The sequence below is a fragment of the Amphiprion ocellaris genome, chromosome 11 (genome assembly GCF_022539595.1).
Source record: "Amphiprion ocellaris isolate individual 3 ecotype Okinawa chromosome 11, ASM2253959v1, whole genome shotgun sequence".
Classification (NCBI taxonomy): Eukaryota; Metazoa; Chordata; class Actinopteri; family Pomacentridae; genus Amphiprion; species Amphiprion ocellaris.
In genome coordinates, this window is record NC_072776.1 from 8,297,634 (window position 1) to 8,325,247 (window position 27,614).

The 27,614-nt window shown below is 40.9% G+C and overlaps 4 protein-coding genes across 9 annotated transcripts in view; 1 reads left to right on the forward strand and 3 right to left on the reverse strand.

Moving 5' to 3' along the window:
* Window positions 1–379: 379 nt before the first annotated feature.
* LOC111581917 (INO80 complex subunit D) lies at window positions 380–9,932 on the reverse strand. The gene is made up of 10 exons (XM_023290309.3): window positions 9,353–9,932; window positions 7,434–7,680; window positions 6,517–7,328; window positions 6,282–6,375; window positions 5,979–6,203; window positions 5,622–5,731; window positions 5,263–5,396; window positions 4,465–4,685; window positions 4,139–4,296; window positions 380–4,029 (listed from the first exon to the last, which is right to left on the reverse strand). Exons 2-10 carry the CDS (start codon window positions 7,649–7,651, stop codon window positions 2,999–3,001), a joined length of 3,003 nt encoding a protein of 1,000 aa, XP_023146077.2. The 5' UTR covers window positions 7,652–7,680; window positions 9,353–9,932; the 3' UTR covers window positions 380–2,998.
* A 147-nt stretch (window positions 9,933–10,079) lies between these two features.
* LOC111581913 (NADH-ubiquinone oxidoreductase 75 kDa subunit, mitochondrial) lies at window positions 10,080–18,897 on the reverse strand. 2 transcript variants are annotated; one of them, XM_023290305.3, is made up of 19 exons: window positions 18,646–18,897; window positions 17,935–18,014; window positions 17,472–17,572; window positions 17,270–17,377; window positions 17,080–17,156; window positions 16,812–16,893; window positions 16,559–16,689; window positions 16,287–16,472; window positions 16,065–16,199; window positions 15,851–15,965; window positions 15,593–15,738; window positions 15,375–15,503; window positions 15,131–15,260; window positions 14,882–15,042; window positions 14,626–14,780; window positions 12,933–13,108; window positions 12,712–12,846; window positions 12,487–12,559; window positions 10,080–10,559 (listed from the first exon to the last, which is right to left on the reverse strand). In XM_023290305.3, exons 2-19 carry the CDS (start codon window positions 18,011–18,013, stop codon window positions 10,468–10,470), a joined length of 2,211 nt encoding a protein of 736 aa, XP_023146073.2. In that variant the 5' UTR covers window position 18,014; window positions 18,646–18,897; the 3' UTR covers window positions 10,080–10,467. The 2 variants fall into 2 exon arrangements, with proteins under 2 accessions (XP_023146073.2, XP_023146074.2); XM_023290306.3 differs by lacking the exon at window positions 18,646–18,897 and adding an exon at window positions 18,529–18,593.
* The window catches only part of LOC111586361 (disintegrin and metalloproteinase domain-containing protein 23), a 39,372-nt gene continuing 29,737 nt past the window's right edge, over window positions 17,980–27,614 (forward strand). For 3 of the 5 annotated variants that reach the window (XR_008603251.1, XR_008603250.1, XM_055015296.1), the window contains exons 1-3: window positions 17,980–18,045; window positions 25,288–25,352; window positions 25,440–25,624. The gene's annotated coding sequence lies outside the window, so the exon portion shown is untranslated. The remainder of the gene's footprint in view (window positions 18,046–25,287; window positions 25,353–25,439; window positions 25,625–27,614) is intronic. The other 2 variants (XR_008603249.1, XM_055015295.1) reach the window with 2 other exon arrangements.
* On the reverse strand, window positions 19,320–22,605 carry cmklr2 (chemerin chemokine-like receptor 2). Its single transcript, XM_023290308.3, has 3 exons — window positions 22,328–22,605; window positions 21,259–21,392; window positions 19,320–21,160 (listed from the first exon to the last, which is right to left on the reverse strand). Exon 3 carries the CDS (start codon window positions 21,131–21,133, stop codon window positions 20,042–20,044), a length of 1,092 nt encoding a protein of 363 aa, XP_023146076.1. The 5' UTR covers window positions 21,134–21,160; window positions 21,259–21,392; window positions 22,328–22,605; the 3' UTR covers window positions 19,320–20,041.

Here is a 27,614-nt window from a genome sequence, read left to right on the forward strand (position 1 = left end):
GGAGGGATGGAACATAATTTTTCCAAAAGATATTAGCTCATTTAGTGTTTTGATGATGGTGGTGGGAAAAGAAATCCCAGTGGTACTCAGTGGTGAGATTGTTATTTCAACTTAAATATACTGCACAACTTAATGGAAAGTTTAAAGAGAGGAACCCACACCACATAGATGTAATTTAATATATTTCTTCGCTATCTAAACTTGAACATCGGACATTTAGTATTTCTGTTTTGTAGTTATTTGTCACCTTCATATAAAACCTCATTTTGCATCTTTTGTGGCACCAGTTTAGCTGAAAATCTAACAGACTAATTTCTACATGCATGAAACCACACTTCACTTTATCCTGTTTGGTAAAAAAAAAACACATGAAACTATGTCAGCAAATACCTCACAGCAAGTTTTATTTATACATCCAAAAACAAAAGATCAAATTTCTCACACTATATACAGATATTACATACAGTGTTTGTACACATATTACATAATTTGTACACAAGAAAAATATACATAAAAATGTAAACTTTTGTATACAAAAAATACCTTAGACAAATTAAACAAGGACCAATAACAAAAGGTGACTAGATTAGCTCATCCTATCTTTAAAAACAGTAATACAGTACATTCAATGAGTATAGGAATTTGTCAGCCATCTCTGAATTCAAGCAGTTACATGTGCCTACGAGCCCTGTAAATTTTGTTCTACGTGGTTGTCAGAGTAAATTGGTGCAGCGACTAATCTCATGCTATGTGGATACAGCAGTATTGCCTTGCTTATTTCAAACAGACATTTTCACCCAACCTGATGCTTTTTTTTCTTCTTATTTCTAGGGGTATTCTGTGTTTCTGTTACACTGCAGTCACTGAGAAGCCCAGTCGTCTCCGGTCGAGCTACAGGTTTACACTTCAGACTGTGTTTTCTCTTTGGAAGGGAGAGACAGAACTGGGCTTTCTCACAGCTGGAAACAGAGGGGTCTGGTGCAGGCTCAGAGCTGGTAATGATGGCAACTGTTCATGTAATGAGCGTCCAAGCAAAAAAAAAAAAACAAAAACAAAGAAAGGCAAGACAGACATAGGGACACGTGAAACACTACCAGCCTCATCCGCTCCTGTGCAAATCTATGTTGAAATAGTAAGTTGATCTGTTTTTCTCCACAAAGTGATGCATATATTCCAATAATTCAAACCACCAAGAATCAAGCTAGTGGCCATTATCTAATAATGATATTATAATGCTCTCACAAATGGTTGCTGCCCCATGCGATCTCAGACTTCTTCCTGGAGTTTAATAGCTATCAAAAAAAACAGTCTCCATCAGAACATTGTTAAAAACAAAATGACAGCATACAAACAAACATTGATCCCTCCGACAAAGAGAACTTACGACCATTTTGATAGCCATTAAAAACGAGACTCATTCTACAAGACACAGGTTCCACTGAATACATTGCAAAGAACAATTTCAATCCATTGCTACTCAAGAATTCACCAACAAACCCCAAGATAGTGACTGCTATTCTATATAGCTAATACTCAACAATGTCTGACAATCTGTCAAATGTCTAATATAATATCTATCAAAAGCCACGGTAGTACTGCTGTGTGAGTTGTTAACAGACAGGGTCGGGGCTCTCAGGTGGATGAGTCCTTATTTTCCAAAAACTACAACCAGATACCATGTTTGCATCCTTTAGCTTAAAATCACTTTATAACAGAGTAAAACAGTGTTTTACCTCAGACGTGCAAAATATACCAGTTTATGCCATCAAGTTACACCTTGCTGAAGAGTAAAGTACAAATTTCCGATACCAATTCACTGCCTAAGCTTTCTCTGGGTAGTCTGGACTGTCTTACAGTGGAGTCCTGAAAGAGAACTTTCCTTTTACGAGACATGCAAGCCGCTGAAGACCATTGTATATGTGGACTAGAGAGCACCTTGGAGAGTAGACACTTAAAAGTCCCTGGATTATGCCATCACCATCCTCATCATAACACTGTAGCTAATTTACTAGCCTTAAAAAATCAGCTCAGAGGGAAGAAGTTGGCCTGACCTGATCACTCGCCTTCCTAGGCTCTGAGTGGAACTGTTGTAAAATCTAAAGTTACAGAGGCCAAAATGTAGTCCTGATCCAGCCCAGATTCAGCAGGTGTAAGCTACATGTGATGAGACCAATAAAATACCTTACAATGCTAGAGTTATGTTAATGTGTTTATTGCTTTAAGAAACTATATTTACCTTCAAGTGTCTACTAGGCCACTCAGAGTCCCACAACCAATGGTGAGGTCAGAGATTTTGACGTCTGAGCAAACCAATAAATGAGCACATATACAATATACACAATATAAAAACAGCTGTTTAAAAGTATTTTGGTAAATTTATATGACTGTGAAATCTGACTCGGTAAGATTCTATATCATGATAACAGTTAAATAGCTCGAAACATAATGGATCACAAAAATGTCACAATCTGTACTTTAGTTTTTCAGAGGGTGACAGAAGCAGTGTATAAAACAGGTGGGAATTTTTAAAAAAAAAATAAATGCAATGGCCATCTGAGCAAGGCAGGGTCCAGTTGATCATTTTAAGACAGGACTTAAACTGGCAAAGCAAACAAAACCGACCACTGATTGAGGCTTCTATGAATTCTGAGCACTGTGACAGATAATCTCTGCAAAGGTCCTTCCGCCAATTTTCACCCGTTTATTTCATCACGAAATCTGACTGTAACCCCCTGCTGACGAAACCACAAGGCATCAAACAAGTGGACTCACACTGACCTAAAATCTCAGATACCGTCTGGCTACACAAGGAAAGAAACAAAAATAGAAAATATTAAGGAAAATCTGAGGTTGTGCAAATTCATTATCAAATAGTGCACTATTACCACATTGCACACATGTAGCAGGTGAACAGGGGTGGTTAATCAGAAGCCAGTCAACTGGATTGTAAGTGACTGTGAGCCCACAGACCATCATGCAGCCGCTGCATGCCACCTGCTCATTTACTTTGCGTGAAGGGTGGTGTGGTGCTGTTGGCACTTGCAGCGGTGGCACTAACTATGGAAAAGCCAGCAGGGGGCGCTGTGGAGCTGTGGCTGGGCTGCACATCTTTTGGGATGCCACTGTGGGAGGCCAATTGATGGCCAAAGGCCGCGCTGAACTGAGGGAGCTGTTGCTTGGGCTGTGTGGAAGTCAAAAGATCGTGTGAGGATGATGGCAGGGAAGATGAGGGAGCTGGAGGAGTCGTTAAACCAGTCAAGCCGCTCTGGGGCATCGCTGAGAGAGCAGCCATGGGCTGCAGCGTCACAGAGTGGGTGGTGGCGGGCGGAGTGGACAGGGAGGTGGATATGAGATGACTTTCTGATCCTATGAGACTGCCAAACTGTGTGGGGTCGGTGAGGGGGAGAGGGAGGTTGTTCCATGTCGAACGTGGGGGTCCTGGAACCCCGCTGAGGGGGACTTCCAGCAGCAGAGGGGCGTCTGTCTGGAAGGAGCTGGCATGGGGAGAAGATATGTGGTCACTGTATGGGGATGGCACATGCTCACTGCTGTAGTGGCTGCCTTGGGGAGATGATGTGGGTGCGTCCGACTTGGCCAGGACGTGGGACGAGTGTGTCCGAGAAAACGTCCGCTCTGGTATGGAGGTCTGAGTGAGCAGGGAGTTGGTGGAGGGGGCTACTGCAGATGAAGATGAGGTCAGGTTGGAGCACGTTGCTGGGGGCTGGTTAGTGGGCTGAGATGGTGGCGAGGGAGGAAAGTGATCGCCAGTGGACTGCAGTAGATTGTCCTCCAGCTCGAGGCTGGTGAAGTTCTCTGTTGGGATGCGGCTGTTGAGCAGGTCTCCCATACCGCCTGGTTGGACTGGACCAGAAAATACAGTCATGGCTCTGTGGTCCACTCCTTCAGCAGGGGCCAGGTCTCCCATGGAGGACAGGCACACCAAAGAGTCTGGGTAGGACCCCATCGCCTGCAGTGCACGTACCAACTCCTCAGCCTCTTCTGTAGTGGGCAGGAGCTCCCCGTTCTTACCTGCACAAACATTTGCCACATTTAGCATCATGACATCACAGACTAAGATGGCTTTGCTAGTATACACATGTAAGGTACAACGGTGCACAAAAACAAGCTTAAAGGCAACCTTCAAACAAGTCAAAGTCCTGCAAATCATCAGGTAGTCTGGGTAACACATCGGAGAAATCCTCCTGGTTTAGCTCAAGGTCATTTGGAATGTCTGCCATGTCATTGGTGATATCATCAGGAAGCTCATCTGTACTCAGGTCTGGAGTCGAAGGGCTCCTGCCACAGAGATAAGATGGAAAAAAGGTTGTAAGAAACACAAAATGCTACTGTAATGAAGGAGCTGTTAAAATGTGTGACACAAGAGCCTGTGAATGAGGATGCTCTCCTTGAAACTTGATTCCCCACGCACTAAATTTTTAACGCAATAGTGCAGGCGTAACATACCTGATGGCCTGTGAGGGCATTGCTAGGCTCGTAGAAGGCATTCCCAGGTTCCCCTGCGGCAACGCCGGAGGGATGGGTTTCTGAGGCCTGCGTGGCACTCTCCTCCTCTTCTTCTTGTGTTTTTTGGTGAGTGCCGGTGGTTTGGTCTTTTTACGGGGCTTTCGCTGTTGCTGCTGCTGGTGCTGCACTCGACGGTTTCCATCCCCACGCAGGAAATTGTCCTGGGATGGATGAATGGAAGAGATGAATAAAATGAAATCAAACAGATGAGTCACAATTGAAAGAAAAAGTTTGACATTTTGGAAGATGTACTTATTTGTAGATGAGGAAACTGATGCTAAATGTGATGCTACTACTAGTATCCAGCTAATTTAGTGGAGCACAAAGACTGGAAACAGGAGAAAGCCTTGGCCAGGTGCCTATCAGCACATCTAAAGTTCAAAACTCCACTGATATAAACATTGCATTTCAAAGGTTTAATCTGTATAAAAAGCAATATGTAAACATGACCAAGTATTCTTGTTCTGGTGTATTTCTTAGGATCAGTACATTCCTAGCATCTCCACAAGACACAATTTGTTAATCTTTGAGATCTGGACATCCTGGAGGGCAAATGTTGCTACATTTGGACAGAAACATATTAGCTGTCTTCCCCTGTTTCTAGTCTTTATGCTAAGCTAACTGGCTGCTGGCAGAAGCTGCATATTTAGCATACAGACATGACAAGCGCTCTCTGCAGACAGCAAATAAGCCCATTTCCCAAAATGTCGCCTGCTTTCCCTTGAAACCTGAACTCACCATCTTTTTGGCATGCTCTTCACAGAGGGGTGTCTGGTGCGTGATATCAAACACTGGGATGGAACACTGCTGACCATCTGCAAATTTGGCTGTGCAACTAGCGAAGAGCTGCTGGGAACGATTCAACAGAATGTCTACAGAGAACAATGAAGGAAAAAAAACAATACACTAGATAGGAGGCATGTAGTCATGATGCTCCGGCACAAAGGCATATTGTACATCACAGCATGCGATTTTCAAAAAGCACGCAGGACAGAGACTTATTAAATCATATTTTAAATTGGATAACAGAATCGCTGCGTTTGTTCTTCACTTGTAGCGACCAGCTGTAAAATCACTGTTGTGGTGCAAAAGGATACGCTGAAAGCAGTGTCGAGTGAAGGGCAGAGCTCTGTTGTTGCAGGTCTGGCCCTTTGTGCTGCCAGTGCAGGTTCCAGTATCTGTGCTCTGCAGCCTTGTTGGAGTCACACTGCAGAGAAAAACAGATCCAGAACTAAGCAACAACACTGACAATGCTACGCATTTATTATGTTGTGTTCATTGGAAATTCGGAGATGAAGATCCAAACAAAACAGCACTGATATATAACACTCACACACAGCGGATTTCAAACTTACAGGTGGTGATGTCTAATCAAGCTATGATCTACTAATCTTGTTTTATTCATACGAGTCCTGACAGATGAACAAATTACTGATATGATGTTGTGACAATACCCTGAGGAGCTGTGAGAGGCACCACTCAACTCCTGGATCAGCTGCCCTGCGCAGTCGGGGTTGTAACTGGCAGCGTGCAGCAATGCTTTGCGGAAGGCATAGCGGTATCTCTTCTGGCGGATACTCGCCCTCTCCTGCCTGCACATGTGCTTGTATTTCTCCTGGAGGTATGAGCAAAGCCGAAGTAGCCGTGTTCTCCGAGAGGAACCGCTGTCGTCTTCCAGCCTATAGAGGAAACACCCGTTAGTCATCATAACAAGAAGTTAAATGGCATACCATGAGGTTAAGTATTAAGGGACCAACCCATTGTGTGGTCTCCAGGAGCTTTGAAAAGGAGCAAATCTCTCTGCCTCCTCTTCATCGTCATCATCAGCACTGTCCTCTGACCAGTCCAATCCTATAAGAGAGCTTGTTAGAGTAGCTTTTCCATTTGGTTAGGTACCCATCTTTCTACCAACCTATCTTAGATAGCCCTTCAAAACATAAATACGGACGAATCTGCATTTAAAAATTGCGGTAAATATTTTAAATAACTCACCTAAATGAGGAAAGAGATCTCCCTGCTCCCGATGTCTCTTGGCACAGAGCTGGACCAGATGTTGCAACCTGGCCAGGCAGCTGGCAGAAGGTGAGAAGACAGTGGGACGCATGACGACCACATGCCGCTGATTGTTACTGCCGCTGTCCTTGCAACTGACAGGCAAGTGAGTAGCAGCGAAAGGCATTTTCCTGCTGAGTGATGGCCCAGAATGTTGCACTGGACTGGGTGCTGCATTAGCGGGCATCCCTGGAGGCAGAAAGTTGACCGTCTGAGGTGGTGGTGGATTGCATAATAAACCCTGCTGCTGTCCTGGGAAGATGAAGGAAGTCACGCTGGAGTGCTGGGGAGGCTGGAGAAGACCTGGCTGCTGCCGTGGGAGATGAGCGTTGAGCGGTGAGGAGGGATGTACGCGGGGGACAGGGGAGGGACTAAAGTGCTCAGGGGGTGGCTGGAAGAGGTCAGTGTCATGGCAGAGTTTCTGGTTTAGCACCAGCCGACTCTGTAGTTTCTTCTTGATGGCGTTGCCCTTCCGAGGAGTACCCACCTCCTCCCCATCAGTGTCATCCTCACAAAAGGCAAAAGGGTCCAGGAGCTCCCCATCAGGGAGGGGTAACAGGCGTCCACGTGGGGGAGATGGTGGAAGTTCATCTAGACCATTTGGAACTTTTAGAGCTAGAGAGGGCACAGTTATATTGAGAGCCACTGACTCCAGGTGAGCCCGTGAGCGCATTTCCTCCAAAGCATCATGTTTCTTTTTCCGTTCCTTCTTGGGGATAAAGCCGAGAACCTGCAGGTGGCTGTTACAGTATCTGGAAAGCAAGGACACATCGTCACTATACCGTGCAAACCCATGACCGATAAATATTCTGTATAGCAAAGTGGAATGTGCCACACATGCAAACAATAATACACACCTGCGGTCCTCAGACTTGGGGATGGGGTTGGTACATCGCTGGCTGTTGTACTTGGCCACATACTCACATTGCTTGAAGGGAGCCGTCTTATCCTCCAGAACATGCCGAATACAGAAAGCATAGCCATTTAGTCGGCGCTGCTTGCAGAGCTTTGGGCTGTACGAGCACAACGGCTTATTGTCCACCTCTGAGAAGTGTATGTGTTTGCCTTCATACATCACGTGACTCTTGTCCTTGACAACATCAGCTGATGGGATAAAGGGAGGGAAAACCAAGAATTGCATCACTAACACTTCACACTGAGGAGACAACCCTGCATGCACATACAGAGCTAAGAGGCAGAGCAATAGTCCCTTCAGCTGTAACAGGTGATTGTTTAATCAATCCATGGCTATTATTATAAGTTATTCGGCGTAAATATTCAACTTAAGTTGCTGGTTAAATATTTTTATAGTGTCACGTCAAACATTTAGTAACAATCCAAGACTTACACCTGCTTCCTTTAACCATGAATTGTTTATTAAGCTACTATGAGTGTGTGCTGTGAATATTTAGCATCACACTGAGAATCTAATTTAAATATCTGAGAACACTATAGTCAAAACAATTTGGATTTTGACTAATTGCTTTAATGCTCTCCAATTTTGCTTGTCAAAATCTATCATTGAGAAACAGGTGGCAAAAAGAGAATATGTCTTCCCCAATTTACTCAATTGTCTCTGGACATGGCACTTACAAGATCATATGAATATATTAAAACACTTCGTACTGTATGAGACCGCTCTGCCCATCCAAGTTAAAACTAGGAAACAGTGACTTGCCAGTGTGTTGTCATCATCACAAGACTAGCTGAGCACTCAAATAACTCAACAGAAAAGTAACCTTTATCGATGGGACAACAAATTCGCACCCTTTTTTTCTAAATATGTAGCTACAGCTTCGTAAGCAAACAAATAGGGCGCTACAGCTACATTAGCACGCACTGTAATTGTAGCTTAGCTGCTACCTTAAACTTTATGTTTTCAAGTTGGTGTTGAGAGCTCTACGGCTCTGACAGATGAAGTGACACTGGACACACAGTAACAGGTCGGACAAGCGCCCCTTTTAATCAGCATGGGCTAACAACTTAGTTAGACCGGGAGAACCGGACAGGCAACAAACTGTGACTAACGTTAGCTAGCCTTACTACCATTTGAGTAGCTAGGTTGCCACATTAGCTTGGAGCCGCTAGACAGCAGTGAAACTTTATACAATGAAATTATAAACATATCTCAGTGTAACAGCCACCCGTGTCCTAATCCAAAAGACACAAGTTTATCCCTCGTCAGTCAGAAATACATATTATTGACATAGGCCACACACGAAAAGTCAAATTTGCTAGTTAGCCAACAAAGCTAAAAACACAAATTAGTAGGCGGTAGCTAACCAGGAAACGGAAACATCAGAGAATGGTAACACTGTAAAGGGCTATTTCCAGTTTAGTTTTATTTCGAAAAATGCAAGAATAATCATGAAACACAAACAATAATTCATGGACCCTAGTCGTGAGATTTTTTGGTATATAAACATGGTACATTTATAGTCAGATACTTTCAAACAAAGGGTATACATACGAGGCTTAGGGCCTGTTCCCGAAGGCCTCCGTGATAATCGATATGAATTACAGCCACCATCGTTACATAACGTGACATTAGCAGAATACACGATTTAAAACTATCACTATTGCACAACTCTACGCACATACTTAAGGCAATGAGTTATTTGATCTCATCACAAATTAGAAAATAAATAAGCCACAAATACGGGGCCTGTTAGCTTCGGTTGGACAGGGGCCTCTAGTAGAACGCGAGTCCGACTAAAGCCTGTGCAAATCGGTACGCGTAGAAATCGAGGTCGAGGCTATAGACGATTTCGCTTACCTTGAATTGGTATGGGCTGTGTAAGGTATTCGCTCCGGATAGACGGCCGAAATGTCTATTAGAATCAGCTAGGCTATTTGTGCATCGATATTCGAGATAGGATAGGTAACGGAGATCTTCATCGAGCTCGGTATATCTTGAAATAAGGATGCATGTAAATATAGGCTATCCAGAGCAAATTACAAGCAGTAGGTAGGCTGCTGAGGATTTTTGTTGGATCCACAGCAGACTCCTCACAGCACCACTACAGGCACTGCGGGGACATGACAACAATCCACTCAAAAACAACAACCTCTCCTACCATATTGGAAATTCAACTTTGTTAAAAGCCCCTGCAGTGCACTACTATCACGTTAATCTCTTTTTGAAATTAATGACAGTTTGTGTGAACACCAGTCCCATTTGCATGTTGGACGTTTAAAACAATTGGGTTAAAGCACAAGTGACTGAGAGGTCCGGCCAAGTGTTACAGTGTAAAATCCACCTGGTCCACGACCATCATCCTCCATATGAATGAGTTATCAGCCCGGCTGCCACATTGTTGCCGGCTGTTCACTAATGATGGACCACGTGCCAATCAGACACAAGAGCTCCAGACTGGAAAAGTTGGGTAATTATCACTCAGAACTGCAAAGTGCATTGCATCAGCACATATTTAGATTTTTTTTTTTTTTTTTTTTAGAGAACAAACTTAAATAGGGGTTTTGCACAGATTCATTAAGCTTGCTAGAGAAAATTAGTTTATTAATTTGTATCACATTTACAAATAGCTACACTTAAAATACTATAAACTCTGTATACCTTCATGAAAATAGATTCGTAACACTTTTAACGCTGGTAATTTCACAGGAAGACAAGTTTTTCTTTGGTCACATCTACTAAAATGTCAATGTCAGTTGCAATAATAATCTAAGCTGACATCTTCACTCTTTAAGTAGCACTTGCACATGTATCTGCAGGTATGTTAGCTTCATAGTGCATTTAGATAATGAGGCATCTGCTATGGGTAAACATCTAAGGGAAAACACAGGTGCAAATAAACATGTTTCTAGGAATGTGCAAATATACGAGTTGTGCGTATCATTTTTCAGAACTGGATTGCTATCCATTGTGCTTTAGCATATGGCCGGCTCGTCCACAGCTTGTGCTCCTTCTGTGACAGCTTTCACACATTTCGCCATCGTCTGGGAGGCTCTGCTTATCGGATCTGTGGGTAAAAATTGAGGGTAGGTTTAAAATTTGCACACTGAAATTATGCAGAAGAAAAAAATTATCATAATAACTGGGTCTAACTAGAAAAGTCCTGTTTGTTTATACCACAATGACATTTAAAACTGGCCCATCTTACAAATAAAATGATAAAATTGCAGGAATGCACTGGATGCATGTTTTACATTTAATTTTGTCATTAACAAGGAAACAGAGACTATCAACTTTAAACTAAGGTGCAATTTTGTCATGGCACCTCAAATTCCATTAAGTACTACAAGTTACAATTATTTTTTACTACTATTAATAATACTTTTTATTATTATTATTATTATTATTATTATTATTATTATTATTATTATTATTATTATTATTATTATTATTAACCTTTATTTAACTAGCAGAAATCCCACTGAGATTAGCAACCTCTTTTTCAAGGGAGTCCTGGCCAAAATAAGCATCAGCAAATACAAAACACAGTTAAACATAATTAAAACACTAACAAAAAACAAATAAAAAAGATTAATAAATCATTTTGTAAAGTACAATGTAAAGAGCTACTGCAAAAATCTACAAACTGGCAAATTGTGACACTATTTAGCCACAGAGGTTATTTAGTCACTACAATTTAGGTATATTTTGTAATTTTATATCAGAATGTTTGCTATGAGAGAAAACTCTGATGTGAGTGAGAGTGGCTTTGCAGGCCTCTCAGATTTTACAGCCATTTTGTTAATGCTGTATTACAAACTGACTTATTGTTATAAGGGGCAGATTACATAAGTTTATTCTTCTTTCTGCTCCCTTTCATTCAAAAGTTTGGAAACTTTTGTTTTCGTATTTTATTGAAGTGTTTTTTTTGTTTTGCTTTCTTTTTCTTTTCTCAATGAATGAAATAAAACCTAACTAATTTTTTCTGTAATGACAATATAATTATTCTGAGACCATTAGTACATTACAAGAATGCTTAATCACTGTGGAATGTGATGTGAAGGACAATTCAGGCCTTTATTGAGATTTTGGGTGCAATATTCTGACTTTGATACGAATTTTGTGAACACTATTGAATTCCACTGTGTATCCAATCACGCTTTCTGAAAAAATATACAGAAAAGCCAATTTTTAAATTTTTTTTTTTTCTGCATGTGTGTTATACCTGTAAAAATTGCTGGACACATGTTCACAAAGAGATAAACTCTTGATTTTAACCACTCCCTGACTCCAAGGCAAATTAACATCACTTTTAATACCAAAATAGCAGTACTGCTGTGGGAACAGAAACATTTTAATACCTTTAACTATACAGTTTCCATCAGCTGGAAGAGGTGCCTTTTAACAGAAGCCCTTCTGTTTCTGCGATATCCAGAGTAAGAGCTTAATCTAATTTTTAAGAATTATCATGACTGATTCTGAATGCATTTAATTTTAAAAAGGGGATTTTAAACCTTAATTATGGCAATTAAAAACCTGTCATTAACACTCCTATTACTTTTGTTGAATATGTGTGCTCTGTCTGCATATGCTTGGCTGCTAAGTTAACAGTTGTTTACAAGAGATTCAAGATCACTGTAGGTGATGTGGGTTCCCATCTTCAAAAGTAATAGAACACTTTCTTCAACAGCAAAGAAATAAACATGAGCTAGTCAAATTGGCAAAGTTTGCTGAGCTGGAATTGAAAGAATGCTTCTTCTAAATACATGACACTTTAAACTATTACTATATTCAGGGAGGATAATAACAATAACACTGCTGTTGGGAAACGTTTGGATTTATTCCATCTGGAAAGACAAAATGCCTGATGTAGTACTGCTCACTGAGGAGGAGTTAGGTACTTGATACATCGCCTTGATTCTTGGAAAGACTTTGGAATGAAAATATTAGCCTAGGTTGTGAGAAGACAAACATTCAGAGTATTGGTAACCCACCTGTCATATAAAAGTCCTTCACAGTAAGCTGTGGAGGGACTAAAGGTTCAGTTAGGACACCCTGGTCCACTGCCTGAAAGAGATAAGCCACATACCACCATCATCATGTAGAACAGCATGGCAAACTGAGATAAATTAACATTACAAGCCAAAATGTGAATCAAGCTGTATTAGCTTCCTCTCAATTACCAACTAAACACATGGTAGAGGAAGATAACTACTGACCTTAGACAGTTCATTGGCCTGCTTAAAGTAATTGGCCTCCTCGACGTCATCATATCGCACCAGATTTGGGGAAACCTCGGCCAGTCTATCACGCACTTCATCAAGAGTGTCATATGGCAGAGTCACTCCCGCCAGCTTTAAAGGGGATGGAGAAATATGCAGCATTTAGTTGTACTTGTTTTGTTTAATGTAGCACGTTTGTGGCCTGTATTGCAGCTCACCTCAGATATGGCTCTGATGATCTTCCAGTCCTCCCTGGCCATGCCTGGAGGCGTCACAGCCACCTTTGTCTGTTGTGCACGGCCCTCGGTGTTCACATAGGTGCCACATTTCTCAGTGTATGCGGCTCCAGGAAGTATGATATCTGCCATTGGTGCACCCATATCACCATGGTGACCTTTGTAGTTACAAAACAGAGTAGTGAAATTAAGCAAGTTTAGGGCTCCTTCACATGTAAGGAAAGCCTTCATATATTCTATATTCATTACACGTGACGTGAAATATTGCAAGCCATTTTTGGTTTAGATTTTGATGATTATGGCTTATAGGTCATGAAAATCTGAATTCCAGTATCTCCAATTATTAGAGTATTTTCTAACTCAATCTAAAAAGGACCGATAGGACAGAAATGTCAACTTCTGAAAAGTATGAACATTTAGACCCTTAATACTTTTTTGGGGCTCCTTTACCATGAATTCCTGCAGCGTGGCATGGAGGCAATCAGCTTGTGGCACTGCTGAAGTGTTATGAGGTTGCTTTGATAGTGATTTTCAGCTACGATGTTTCTCATCTCAATTTCTCAGCTCAATACCACAGATTGGGTTCTTTTGCAGTTCAGCTCAGGTGAGTTGACTAGCCAATCAAGCACAGTAATATCAGGGTCAGCAATCCATTTGGTAGGAGTTTTGGCACTGTGGGCAGGTGCTAAGTGCTGCTGGAAAAGGAAATCAGCTCTTCCATAAAGCTCATGAGCAAGAGAAGCACGAAGAGTTCTAAAATCTTCCACCTGCATTGGTGGCTCTCGATGTACTGACACCAGCCTCAGTCTACTCCTTGTGAAACTCTCCCAAGTACTCGAATTGACTTTTCATGGCATTTCTGTCAAGGCTGCTGCCACCCTTGTTGCTTCTGTACAATTTTTCCTACCACACTTTTCCCTTCCAGTCAACTTTCCATCATTATGCTTTAATACAGCACTCTGCCAACAGCCAGCCATTTCGGGACCAAATTTCTGTGGCCTGCCCTCATCATGGAGGGTAGAGATGATCATCTTGGACAATTTTCAAGTCAGCAGTCTTCCCCATGATTACGGTTGCATGTACTGAACTGGACTGAGATATGCACGGCATTTATACTATAAAAACAATAATGTACTGTAATGCAAAATGACATATTCTAATATTATGAGACACCTGATTTCTGGTTTTTGTGAGCTAAAAGCCATGATAATCAAAATTAAAACAAAAATGCCAAAAAACAAACAAAAAACTTAGGAGCATAGAATACATTACATTTTCAACCTCTTAAATAACTTATGAAAAATATGTAAACTTTTTCATAAAGTCACACTAGTATAGTCTGTAGGGATATTTCCTTATTTGAATTTTTGATGATGGTAATGGAGGGCACTGTCTAAGACTTGGTCCAAAATATGACTGTGAAGCATGTAAAATGTGCTTCAGGCATTTTCATACGTATTAAACCATTCAGTAATCTCTTTTGCACTCTAGTCAAACATCTGCATTCATTTGGTGTCTTCACTTTACTCATATTTTTCCTTGGGCACCCTTCTGTAAATTCACAAGATGATTTGTCAGGAATTACACTCTCTGCCTTTGATGAAATTAAGTACTGTAAATAAGATATGCTACCACTGAGCTTCTGCTGCTGTGAAGTAAAAAAAAAAAAGCTGACCTTGATAAATTATTAGGCTATCCTTGGGAAGGTCTTGGCGAGTAATGCAGCCAGAATCAGCCCCCAGTAGAAACAACACTTTGGGTGGGTTCTTCCTGACAGCTTCCACTCCAGGCTTGTACCCAAGATCAAGTGCAGCCACTTGACTGGCAACCCTGATGACAAAGGCAAAGCAGCACGTGTATTACAGTAAAATTGTCTGTAGTGTTATCGAAAGCGACCAAAAGCATTTCCTCTAATACTCCATGACTCTGACCTGTGAAGCACATTGAGAACCTTCCAGGTTTCATCCACCCCACTGCTGACACGTGCGTTCTGAGCAATAGTTGACACAGCAGCCATTATTGCAGCTCCATCCTCTCTCTGCAGGCAGCTGCTGCCAGCTACAACAACGGGATGCTTTGCTTTAGCCAAAATCTGCAAGAGGAGATAAACAACATGAAATTAGGAAGAGACTTTCTAGGTGACTGATGACATTCATAACTGAGAGTGCCCAGAGAGCGACCTGGGAGAATGGATGGGTTCCTGAGGCAATTTCTTGCAGGATCTTGGCAGACTCCCCAAGATGATCATATGTGTAGCTCAGGTCCACTTCCTTTCCCACCAGAGCCACTTGCAACTCATTGTGAAGCCAGCTGAAGCAGAGACAATATCATATTGAAGACAAGACGTTTGTTGTTTACCATCTCTTCGGACATACTAGTTGCCAATATTAAACAGCTACAGATAATGTAACTACAGCAACTTACCTTTTTCTAATCCGTGCATTGAACAGAGGGGCCTCATAACGTGGGTTAGTGCCGACCAGAAGAAGCAGGTCAGCCTCTTCAATGCCAGCAATCCCAGTATTAAGCAGGTAGTTTGAACGTAGGTCAGATCTAGAAAAGCCAAGGGTAAAATAATTAACATAACATCAGTGCTTGCTCTTCTTGTACTACAATCAGTTTCCATCTTTGTATGGTCTTACCCAGCTCCATTCATAGGGAATACCTCCTCAGTGCACAGGTTTTCGCTATTCAAACGGTTCAGCAAGTCCTTCAGGGAAATGAGAGCCTCTGCATCCACCATTCCTCCGACAACAGCAGCGACATCATTTCCTTCAACTCCTTGCAACTGTCAAATAAAACAGATGTTATGCAGGTCAGCTATATCAAAATCACTAGTTTTAAATCACTGTTTTGATATGGAAATATCACTAGAGGCTGTTGAGTCATGAGTAACATACTGCTCCAGCAGCTCGAGTCAGCACATCTTCCCAGGATGTTGGAACAAACTGCCCAGACTCATTTTTCACCATGGGCTGAGTAAGCCTCTGTCTCTTAAGTCCATCATAAGCAAACCTGTCAGGGTGGAAACAGCAGTGATGAGATCAGCAATGATGCAAACATGATACACAAATCTATGTCTATGACGTGGCCTTATTGTCATATGAAACAAACCTGGTTTTGTCTGAGATCCACTCCTCGTTAATATCTTCATTAAGACGAGGCAGAATTCTCATCACTTCACCACCACGAGTGCTCACCACGATGTTACTACCCACAGCATCCAGAACATCAATGGTTTCAGTCTTCCTGCAGAAACCCAAAAAGAACATATCAGCGCAAATGCATACTTCTACCCCCTAAAAATACATCAAGATGTAGAGCACAAGTAGAAACCTGGTCTCCCATGGGCGGGCGGTGAAAGCATATGGTTTAGAAGTTAGGGCTCCCACTGGGCATATATCAATGACATTTCCAGATAACTCTGACATGAACATTTTCTCCACATAAGTCCCAATCTGTAGGTCATTGCCTCTGCCAGTGGTGCCCAGGTCCTCCACACCTGCAATCTCACTGGCAAAGCTGGAGAAGCAAAAAATAAATAATTACACATTTTAATATTCCAAATTTATACAATTCAACTTACTTAATATTAGAGTGTGCCTCACCGCACACAGCGAGTGCACTGGATACAGCGAGTCATGATGGTTTTGATGAGGGGGCCAATGTTTTTGTCTTCCACAGCTCTTTTGCCCTCTGTGAAGCGGCTCCTGTCGCTGCCAAACTGCATCGACTGGTCCTTAATACAAAATTACATATCTCATTAGGTAATCTTTTAATAATATCTAAATTCCAAACTAAATTATGTATCTTATACAAACACTCAAGACTATAAAGAAGCGGTGATTATTTCTGATTTACCTGTAGATCACATTCACCTCCTTGATCACAAATTGGACAATCCAACGGGTGGTTAGCCAGTAGGAACTCCATCACACCCTCTCTGCGTAAAATTAAACAACAGTTTTAATGTGACCAAAATCCTCCAGAAAATAGATGTGGATCATCTTCTTATTAAGAATGGCAGATGGACAGTTCGATACAATTACAGAGCAATATTAACTCTACAACAGAAATGTGTCATATCACAAAGCCAAAAATGGCCTTTTACTAGTAAAATCAATCTTACCGGGCCTTCCTTGTCTTGTCAGAATTGGTTAAAATATTCCAACCTTTCATGACCGGCATAGCGCAAGCTGCCACCGGCTAGAAGATATATGAAAAATAATTACTGCTTGTTATAGGAAGTCAAAGCCCTGTCTTGGACATGCATACCTTTCTAGAGTAGAAACAGAGGACACATGCTGCCTAAAAGATACCTTAGGAACTTTCTCTATCTCCACAAGACACATACGACAGTTTCCAGCAACTGACAAGCGTTCGTGGTAGCAGAAGCGGGGAATCTGCATACCTGCTTTCTCACATGCCTTAACAGAATAAAAGCACACTGTTAGCATGGATACTATGGCAAAGAAGTGTAAAAATGTACCACTTTTGTAGGAACTGTATGCACGAATTTACCTGCAACACAGTGGTCCCTGGTTCCACCATTACAGGCTTCCCATCCACAAACACCTCCAGGAGGTTACTGGCAGCTGCTGTTGCAGTAGCTGCAGTGCGAGCTTTAACACAGACAGAAAACACTTTCATGAAAACGTCTCCTTCAGGGACAGGTAGTTATTTTTTAAAATGAAACCTACTGTGTCATGTACATTGCAACATATTTAAATACAGTCTTGGTGATCCACAGTCTTGACAAATTAGTGACACACTCTGCCATTATTTAACCTGAGCCAACACCCTGGCACCAAATGTGGTAGCTGGCAGATCTGTAATCCCGCCTGTAATCCATCAATGGTGCAAAGTAACAAGAGTGCTAGGCACTAATATATTTAGTACTTCAACACAACTGACAAGATGGCTATTGTGCAGAAATACAAAACACAGGGTCAATTAATCATTTGATGAAGTGGCATATTGTTACCATTGTGGGCTGCGGCCGCCCCTCCTTTGGCAAGAGCTGCTGGGATGAGACTACGGCTGGCAATGGGCAAACGCAACATGCTGGGAGACAGTCAGAAAGACAGCATCATGAGTAAGATTTAACGTTAGCTCTACAAACTGACATGTTTTTCACAAGGTTTAACGGGGTTTTAAGATGCTCAGAGTTGATGCGTCACCTATAAACGTTAGCTAAGTTAGCCTCCATGCGGCTACCAAAACAATAACAGAAGTAAGCTAGCTAACGTTGGTTATCACTGGAGCCGAAAAAGAAGCTGATATATCATTTTAAAAAAGAACACGTCTGTATTATTCAGCGTACACATTACGTATATAATTATGTAGTTCATGTTTTGACATCCCGAAAAATAGTGTAAATTTTACGTAATACCACGCAAACCGTAGGTACCGTTACAATGACCGAAATGCCACATGCTAATATCTGTTAGCTAACTACACTGTTATTGTAGCGTTAACAAGTGATACAAACTGCCACCGAGTTTAGCGGTATTTTAACATTTCATCATAGTCATCTGCCCGGTCTAATCTAACGCAGCTCGATGCAAACGTAACAAACCTCCACCGAAATCCAGGAGCTCAACTTTACCGCTGTGCCCACATGTAAAGAAGCTTTTTGTAATGTCCGCGGTACAATCGTCTAGTTTTATCTTATTTGTATAGACCGTTTACTCACCTTGTCCTCTTGAGACTGCCTGCGACGCAGATTGCGCACTGTCTCAACTATTCTGCTGCGTCACGGATTAAGTAATCCTGTATACCATAATCCAAACAGCAGGGCTGCATTTCTGTAAATGCTGGCTAATCTGACAATAATCAGCAGCAGTGGGCATGACAGATGAAGTAATGTAAAAAACCTCCTGACATCATCTCACCCACACTAGATTGTGACAGTCTGCGGTGATGTAGCGCAGCCCGGCTTGTCCTTCAGATCCTATCAGTGGTTTGAATATACATTTATTTTCAGTCACTACAAAGACATCTGTCCAGAGACAATCTGGAGGGTGTGAAATTATCTACAAAGTGCCAAATGGGCATTCCTGCTAAAGAAACAGTTTGTTTTCAGTCCATCTTTTCACACAGACATACAATCCCTTCAGTCTCACTGTCTGTGATTTAACAGTGATGTAATCCTTACAAGTCAGTGTGAGGGGGAAAAAATGCAGGAAATGACTGAGTTTGTAAACAGACCCTCAGGAAATAGGAAATGCACATCTGGATTTATGTCAGCCCTGTGCATACTTTCTAAACCCTCCAGGAAAGTCTAGTCTGTGTGTACATAAAACATCAAAGCCTCCTCTCTAAACGCAGCATCAAATGAAAGAAAAGAAGACGCCCAAAGGACAGCAATGTTCTAAAGAACACATTTATTAACATAGATACTATTTGCTTTGAATATATTACAATATAATAGCTAGTTTTAAAAAAATCTTACATACACCATACATGATTCGAGCAGCCACCATGAAACCAAAAGGGTAAAAAATAATAAATCAGTAAATATCTAAAATGCCTTTGACCAGCAGCTTCAACTAAAAATATTTTCTTCTGTGCCAAAAAATACTGAAAAATCATCACAATCATCCAAGGAGATCTTCAAATTGCTCGTCGGGTGTGAGCAGTAGTCCAAAACACAAAGACACTGCTGGTAGTTAAGTATAGAAAGCAAATAAAAGCAGCAGATTCTCACAACCGAGAAGCTGGAACAAAATATTTGTTGTAAAAATGATTATTTCAAAATAAATGCAGATTGATTCTGTAAATCACCTAAATTATTTTGTTTTTTATCTTTCCGCTTAACTTGGCTTATGCAAAATAAATGTGATTTATAGATTTAATACATTTTAACACCATGTGCACATTATATACAGTTCTATTTAGCTTTTTTTCACTGAGAATAATTGTCAGTTTAAGAAGGCAAGACTCTGTCCCAATGAAACAACATAGGAAAACCTTAAAACTACGGCTGGAAAGAAGAGCTGTGATAATCTTCCATATTTAGGCTTTAGTAATACTCAGTCTTAACCACTTGTTTTTCATGGACAACCCCACATGTGTGGGGATGGTTGCAATCATAGAGTTGACAGCACCACAGAATCTTCCGGGACGCCGTCCTGATGAACTCCCGGCACAGATTCTATCTCGGTGGCAGAGATCGACTGGCTGAGCTCTCTGAGTGAACTCTTTGTTATATTCAGACAGGCGCGCTTGAGGATGTGACGCACCTTTTTGCCCAGCAGCATGTACAGCAGGGGGTTAATGCAGCTGTTAAAGAAGCCTAAGCTCGTGGCGAGAGGAAAGCCAGCTTTTAGTACGTTGTGTAGGTAAAGTGAGGAATGTATAGTCAACTCCATCAAGCTAAAAATATGGAAAGGTGCCCAGCACAAAAAGAAAGCCAGAATAACCGCAGTGATGGCTTTGGAAAAGCTAGACAGGCGGACGGAACCCCGGGATTGATTCACTTTGATTGCCAAAAGTATGCCTGTCACACTTATGGCAGTAAATGGCAGAAGAAAGCCCACAGTGGTGCGAATGGCCACAACTGTGACGTGTCTCATGAGTGCTGTGTGGGCTGATGAATGCTCGCCCTGTAGGAGGAAGTTGCTGAAGCACACCACCTTGTCGTGTAAACGCATGGTGTCACGAAAGATCAGGGCAGGACAGCTCATGGTGGCAGCTATCGCCCATATGCAGCCACACACCATCCAGGCTCTTTCCACAGTGCGATACCTCTGCGACCAGTTCAGGTGGACCACAGAGACGTATCTATCTATAGTGAGCACCGTGAGAAAGAGCACACTCGCGTACATATTCATCACAGACATAAATGAGTTGATCTTACACATGGCCACACCAAAGTCCCAGTGGAAGTCCCGCAGTATGTAATCAATGTAGAAGGGCAGAAAAAGCACAAACACAAAGTCTGCCATGGCCAGATTGAGCAACCAAACACTGCTGACTGTCTTTTTGCTTTTAAACGCTGTCACCCAGATAACAATTCCGTTTCCGATCAGGCCAAGCACAAAGGAAACTATGTAGATAACCACTGAGATGATGTGCATTGCTTCCCTCTGCTTATGGTCTACTTCAAGCTCCTCCAAGTCGCCATATTCCAGGTAATAATCATAGGTGTAGTTTCTGTAGTCTTCATCGGAGTCACCCATTGCTGCAAGGATCTGTGCTGTAGTTATCTGTGGGAAGGAAATCTCATGATTAGAAGCATTCCTGTGAACGCCGTACCTTCAAAAACATCCCTGTGTTATACCCAGCCTCTAACACATGTTCTCACCTCACGCTCTTTGTGATTTTGCCGGGTTGTTTTCCGCAAGGATCTAACTGCCTATCTTGTCCCTGTTTCCGGTCATTCAGTCCGTTCCTGTGTTGGAAGTTAAAGCTGGGTGTGTCCTGAGCAACCCTGGAACACTGTGTCAACATCCATTATAATCAACATTGTGGACAGCGAGATGCTACACAGATGAAGCAAAAAGCGCTCTCACAGTGTGTTTCATGTGGTTAGTTCTGAAAGTAAACAGGGAGGAACCAACATACTGTAGTTACACAAGACATGCAAGACTTTAGTATCAGAATGAAAGAAACAAATGCATTCCATTGTTCATCTTTATCAAGCCACCAAAAGATCTGGATGAAAGGTTTGCTTGTATCAGCTGTTTAGTATCATCACAATAGGGCACCTATACAGTTACAGTTACAGTTTATCACATTAATAAGCAAGTTTACTGAAGGCTGTGTAAGTCAGACAGATGTTTTTGGGAGCTATTTCTAGTTTCCATTACACAACAAAAATCTATCCATATGCAGCCTATTATTAAACCTTGAAAAACAAAAGTTAATGTATTAGAAAGGACGTTTTAATCTGTTAGAACAAGACTAAGAATATGAATTAAACAGCAGTCTCAAAGATAACGAAGTAATAGTGTTTAATAATGACACAAATCTACAACTTTGTTAATAAAACTTGTTGAAAAGAGAAGCAGAACAACCAGAAACTGTGGAATCAAGGAGTAAAAGAAGCACAGAAGTTGTAAGACATACAGTAATGTAGATATTAACATGTCAAACAGTTGAGAAAACTATACAATATTCTCTTTTAGTATAGCAAACTTACAGAACAACAATTAAGAACTGGGTCAAATGTGAAATAAAAAAAAACAGTAGAGCCTGCTATATCTACAGACAAATCTCAGTAAACTATGCAGTAACTTGGTTTCTATAACAAATACATGCCCTGTGAATAGAGGATCACACTTCGTAATAGCTGCAGTCGGTACCACATACACACTGTTGGCATACTAATGGGATGAAGTGTTTTTTGTTCGGGCTTTGAGTGCGTCGCTTACCCGCTCTCTTTTATTAGAGCTTGATCAAAGCCGCTGCAGTCTGCGCCTCCGGAGCTCCGGTTCTGCTGGGCCTCGTCCTTCTCTCTCGGCTGTTTAAACTCCTTTTCGGCAGCATGTGTAGTCTTTCCGTGAGTCCATCCAAACTAAACTCCGTCGCTGGCTGCGGAGGGGTTGAGATGTGCAGTGGGTGCGCCTGGCTGACGCGTCAAACACGGACCGCAGAAGGAAGAAAAGTTATTGGTCAGCCGCACGGAATGAAGAATGCTTTCATTGAGCGGAGCTGTGGCTGCTTTTCATAACTGCAGGGTCAACCGTCAACGCACGCTTTCTCCCCCCCTAAGGGGAACTCACGGAAAAGTTTTGAATGTTACAGATTTTTTTTCTTCTCCCACAAAGACACAAAGCGCTTCAGTGAGTGAAGCCTGTGCAGACAAAGTTTGTGGAGCTGCTTTTTTTGCCTCTGCATTTATTATGACAATCAGAATCAGAAAACTTTATGGATCCCAGAGGAAAAATTGCTCAAATTTACACTGCTTAAAATGGCACTGTAAAATGTAAAAATGTAAAAAAAAAAAACACCTATTGTGAGAACTCGTTATTTGAGATATAAGACAAACTACTTCTCTCCAATTAAGCTCTTTATTTTCTAATATCAGTGTCTCAAAAATTCTTGATCAATTACCTTTTCTGTTTGGAACAGCCTCCCAGAAAAGGATAAAGTCTGACATCACCAATGAATTTTATGGGTCAATATATAATTGAGGAACTTTTGAAGTCCATGGGATATATCTTGCATACATTTTTATTTAAAGTAAAAAAAAATGAAAAAAATATGTTTTTATGTTCATTCTGATCATGTCTTTACAAATTACATAATTATTTGTGATTGAAAAAAATCACATTAATAAAAAATGACTGCATATCACTAAAATGTCAACTAAATAACCGTCCAAATTTAATAACAACCACCTTCTGATTAGCTAAACAATAATATTCAAAAATTGTTTTAATTGTATTCTTTTTATTAAGTTGAGATAATCATGACAGATATTTCTTTTTTGGCAGTATATCAAATTTTATATGGAAAATAACAAATTGTATCACTTTCAACTAAGTTCCCCATTACAAAAACACCTCTCAAGGAAGTGTGTTTATTCCAGATCACATGACCTGATCCACATGATGTCATTTCCTCCTGAAGAAAAGACTGGCAAGACTCCAAGACTTTCTTGGTTATTTAATATAAAGTAGTGTGGATTTATCACATGTCAACAGATTTACTACAATATCTTTATACACAACTTTCAATTTTACTCAATTGTATATAGAATATTTTAGAAGAATCTTTCTGTAAAAATGCCATGTGGTGTTTGGTTATAGGCTGCCATGTTGATTTTAGGCCTGAAAACAGCAAAAATGTCAACTATGTTATAAAAAGTCACACAATGTAGGAGTATGATGAAATGTGATTGGTTGCAGAACACAAACATATAATTCAAATGTTGAATTGTGGTTGGCTAAAGGTGGGGATAAACTGCGGTTTAGATTTAGTTCTCCCGTTAGCTGGTGCACAGATATGTCCATATCTCTTGGCACATGATTCATCCAATCTCCAAGAACCGCACCCTGTAAAAAGAACCCTCCTAGCACCCTCTTCCCACTCTGTACCTGTCAATCTATTCCTTTGTTAGCTGTGATGTGTGTCCACCAGAACCTGGGGTTAATGCCTGAATCAATATCTCTCCTTTAGAAGGTCAAGCACAACTCATGCATTAATTGCACAATAAATGGTTATTACTATCAATATTATTATACTCATATATGATATCAGTTTCAGTGTTCAGCTAGCAGTGCCTTAAAAAAAATTCAAACACTGTCGCTACTAAACGTTCAACCAGAATACCTTCTACTATAAGCAGGAACTTCTGATCAAATCTACATCTCAACCTGTTAAAAAATCTAATCTGCTCATGCAAAGCTACAAATGATTATTTATTTATGTATATGCATATCATTTCCCATAGCTTAAAAGTGTTTTTTCTTTTTCCGTAGCAGGTCATATGAGTAGTTATATATTAGTTTTTTACTCAGCTAAATATTGTCAATATATTCATGTACAGTACATTTGTCGATACAAGTGTCGAGAGCGCAGATGATTATTTTGTTATTTTGGTATTCCAATCTGTAGACATAGGTTTGATTTCAGACAAAAGACACATTTTTTTAATGATCTATATTAATTCCTAGCCAGCATAGCACAGATAAAGTTTGTGGACTGTCAGCTGCTTCTTGCTTCTGCATTTAACTCCCTGATTAAGTTGTTGCTTGGTGCTAAATAATAAATAAGCTTTAGGCAGGCCCCCCTTGGATTGTGAAGGTTTATTACAGAATCAGAATCAGAAATACTTTATTGATCCCAGAGGGAAAAATGCTTGAAAATTACCCTGTAAAATCGTTATTCATTCAGCTATATATTCTCAATATATTTATGTACAGGACATTAATTCAAGTGTCAAGAACGTAGATGATTATTATTTCGAAATTCCAATCTGAAGGTGTAGCTTTGATTTCAGATAATGATTTATTTTAATCCCTGGCAGCTTTAGCACAGATAAAGTATGTTGATAGACCACTGACATAACATTTTAAAGTATTGGTGCAGCAGGCTGAGATATCATCATATCTGTCAAACTCTGCAGCTCCTACATATATCATGAAGTCATTATGCAGCTCTTTAATGTCCTTCATTAGACCCTTCTTGCTTGGTTCACACCCACATCTTCAAAAATCCATGTGCACAGATTTCAAACGATGCACACACAAGCTCAGATTCTGATTGAAGCTCCTCCAGAGACCCACTTCAGATATTATGCTACAGACTTTAGAGACTGCGCTGTACATCCTCTGATGAGTATTCATGCCTTCATGTGGGAAATCTGTGACTCGTTATATTTCTGCAGTATCAACACTCTGCGGCATGGGTGTTACCCGATCGGCCGCAACATTAAAACCACCGACAGCTCAAGTGAGTAATGCTGATTGTCTCATTACAACACAGTGTTCTTCTGGGAATCCTTCGGTTCTGACATTCTTGTGAATGTTTCTTTGACAGTGTACCACCCACCAAAACATTGCTGCAGACCAATTACACAGCCTGAATCACAATGGAACTTCCTGACCACAGCGGACTCCCCCAGCAGGACATTTTCATCCTACCATACTGTCAAAACAGCTCAGGAATGGTTCGAGGAACATGACCAAGAGCACAAGGCGTTGACCCAACCTCCAAACTCTCCAGTAATGCAACATAATTGCTTCTTTTTTATCACACCTAAGCTATCACATCTCTCAAATTTAATACTGATATACATAATGCAGGTGTACAGTTACAAATGTCATATGTTATGTGAAATAGGACTTATTAAATTAGGATGCACTGGGCCGAGATTGATAAGTTTGTTTCCTGCAGTTACATCTGCTGTTCTTCTTAATCTTTCACCGTTCTATCACTTTTATTGCAAACTAAGGTTCCTATCTTAAAGAATGATTAATTATTGTTTTCCAGACTCTATTTCAGGTTAATCTGTGGCTGCTTTTTTAACCCTTTGATGCATAACATAGGTCAAAAGTGACCCATATTCGATGGAAAATCTCTTGACCCATGTTGTGCATCAAAGGGCTAACTTAGCCGCTAGCCGTTAGCGTAGCCGCAGTCACTGCGAGAGTAGCTAACCTCCTGGTTTGTGGCAACGGTTTGTGTTTCTTGTTGAGTTTTTGTAGTTTCTGCTAGAGTGAGACCACAGAGTGATGACAGACAGAGAGAGGCTGCGTCAGACGTGAAGCAGCGCATTTAATTAATCAATAATCAGTAAATAATTCACTGTTATCGATTACTGAAAAAATGGTCGATATTGGCCACAATACTTGGCCAGGCCGATAATCAGTCTAGCCCTAGAAATAACCCCCAGTGAAAACGTTAGTAGTTATGTTGTCAAACTTTAGAAAACTGCTGGTCAGTAAAATGGTATAATTGCTGGTCAGTGACTGCATGCAAACTCCAGTGCAGCGTTACACACACCCACTTCTCCAGCCTTCAAACTTTAGTCTGTGTTTGCTCTGAATATTGGCAATGGAAGTAAATATGTGCTGCAAAATTGGCCAATATGAATGTAATTACTAGGAAAACTCTCTGTTTACGCACGAAAAAAAATACAGCTGTCTTGGCAGCTTGAATCTGAAATTATAGAGAAAAATGGAGACACATGTCTGCATCACAGCCTGTCATCTGTGCTGCCACACTATACTCTCTGTGACCTGAAATGTTGCTCTTATGGCCACACCTTAATCAACCCCAACAGGTTCTCAGTCTGTTGTCAAAAACAAAACACCTGTTGTTCAGTCACTCACAGAACTTCAATTTCTTTATGAGTTGATCATTTTCACTTTCTCAGTTGTTTGATCCATTTTCAGTTTATTCTTTATATCATAAACAAATAGGTGAAAGTTATTAGCAACATTTCAAAGTGAAGCAGCCTAAACATAGACCATTCACGTGGACACTGCTGCTTGCTCATCCCTTTATTTCATCAGATATCAGGCAGTGTCAGTTGTCTTGATCTCCAGCGACCTAAAAGGACCATCTCATTGCTATGTGGACCGTTCAGCCCTGAGGGGGAGCTGTCACATCCTTCAATAGCTCTGTTTATATTTGCATAATCTGTGAAGCCTTACAATCAAACCTAAAAGTCGTGCCACGTGCTGATTATCCCCACGCAAACTCCCTTCATGGTGCTCTGCTATCTCAGGCAGAGGCTGACTGGAAGAAGGGATTTGGACGGAAACTTAAAGTAGCAGTCATTACTTGAACACCAGCATTTCTTCAGACAATACCTCTCTGATCTGTGTTCCATAATCCACTCATTTACTTGTAACTGTAGCACTAAAACTCTTTCAGTCCATTTGGCAGAGCGTCATACATTACTGCAAAAATTAGAAATGAGGATGCTATTAGGACTGCAGCAAATGTTTGTTATCATATTATCTACTGATTTGGTTTGCCTGTCATTTTCTCAATAATAATTTGTTTCTCAGAGGATCTTAAAAAATGCGGATATCATTTTCCAGTGCGCATGATGACAGATTTATATAGCTTTTTTGGTTGACTAGTGGTCCAATCCCTACTTTAACTATAAATATGGCAATAATGAAAGTTGTTTTAATATGTTAGCAGCACCCATTCTAGGCCTTTTATGCACAATAAATTCCAATGTATGACTTTACTTTATAT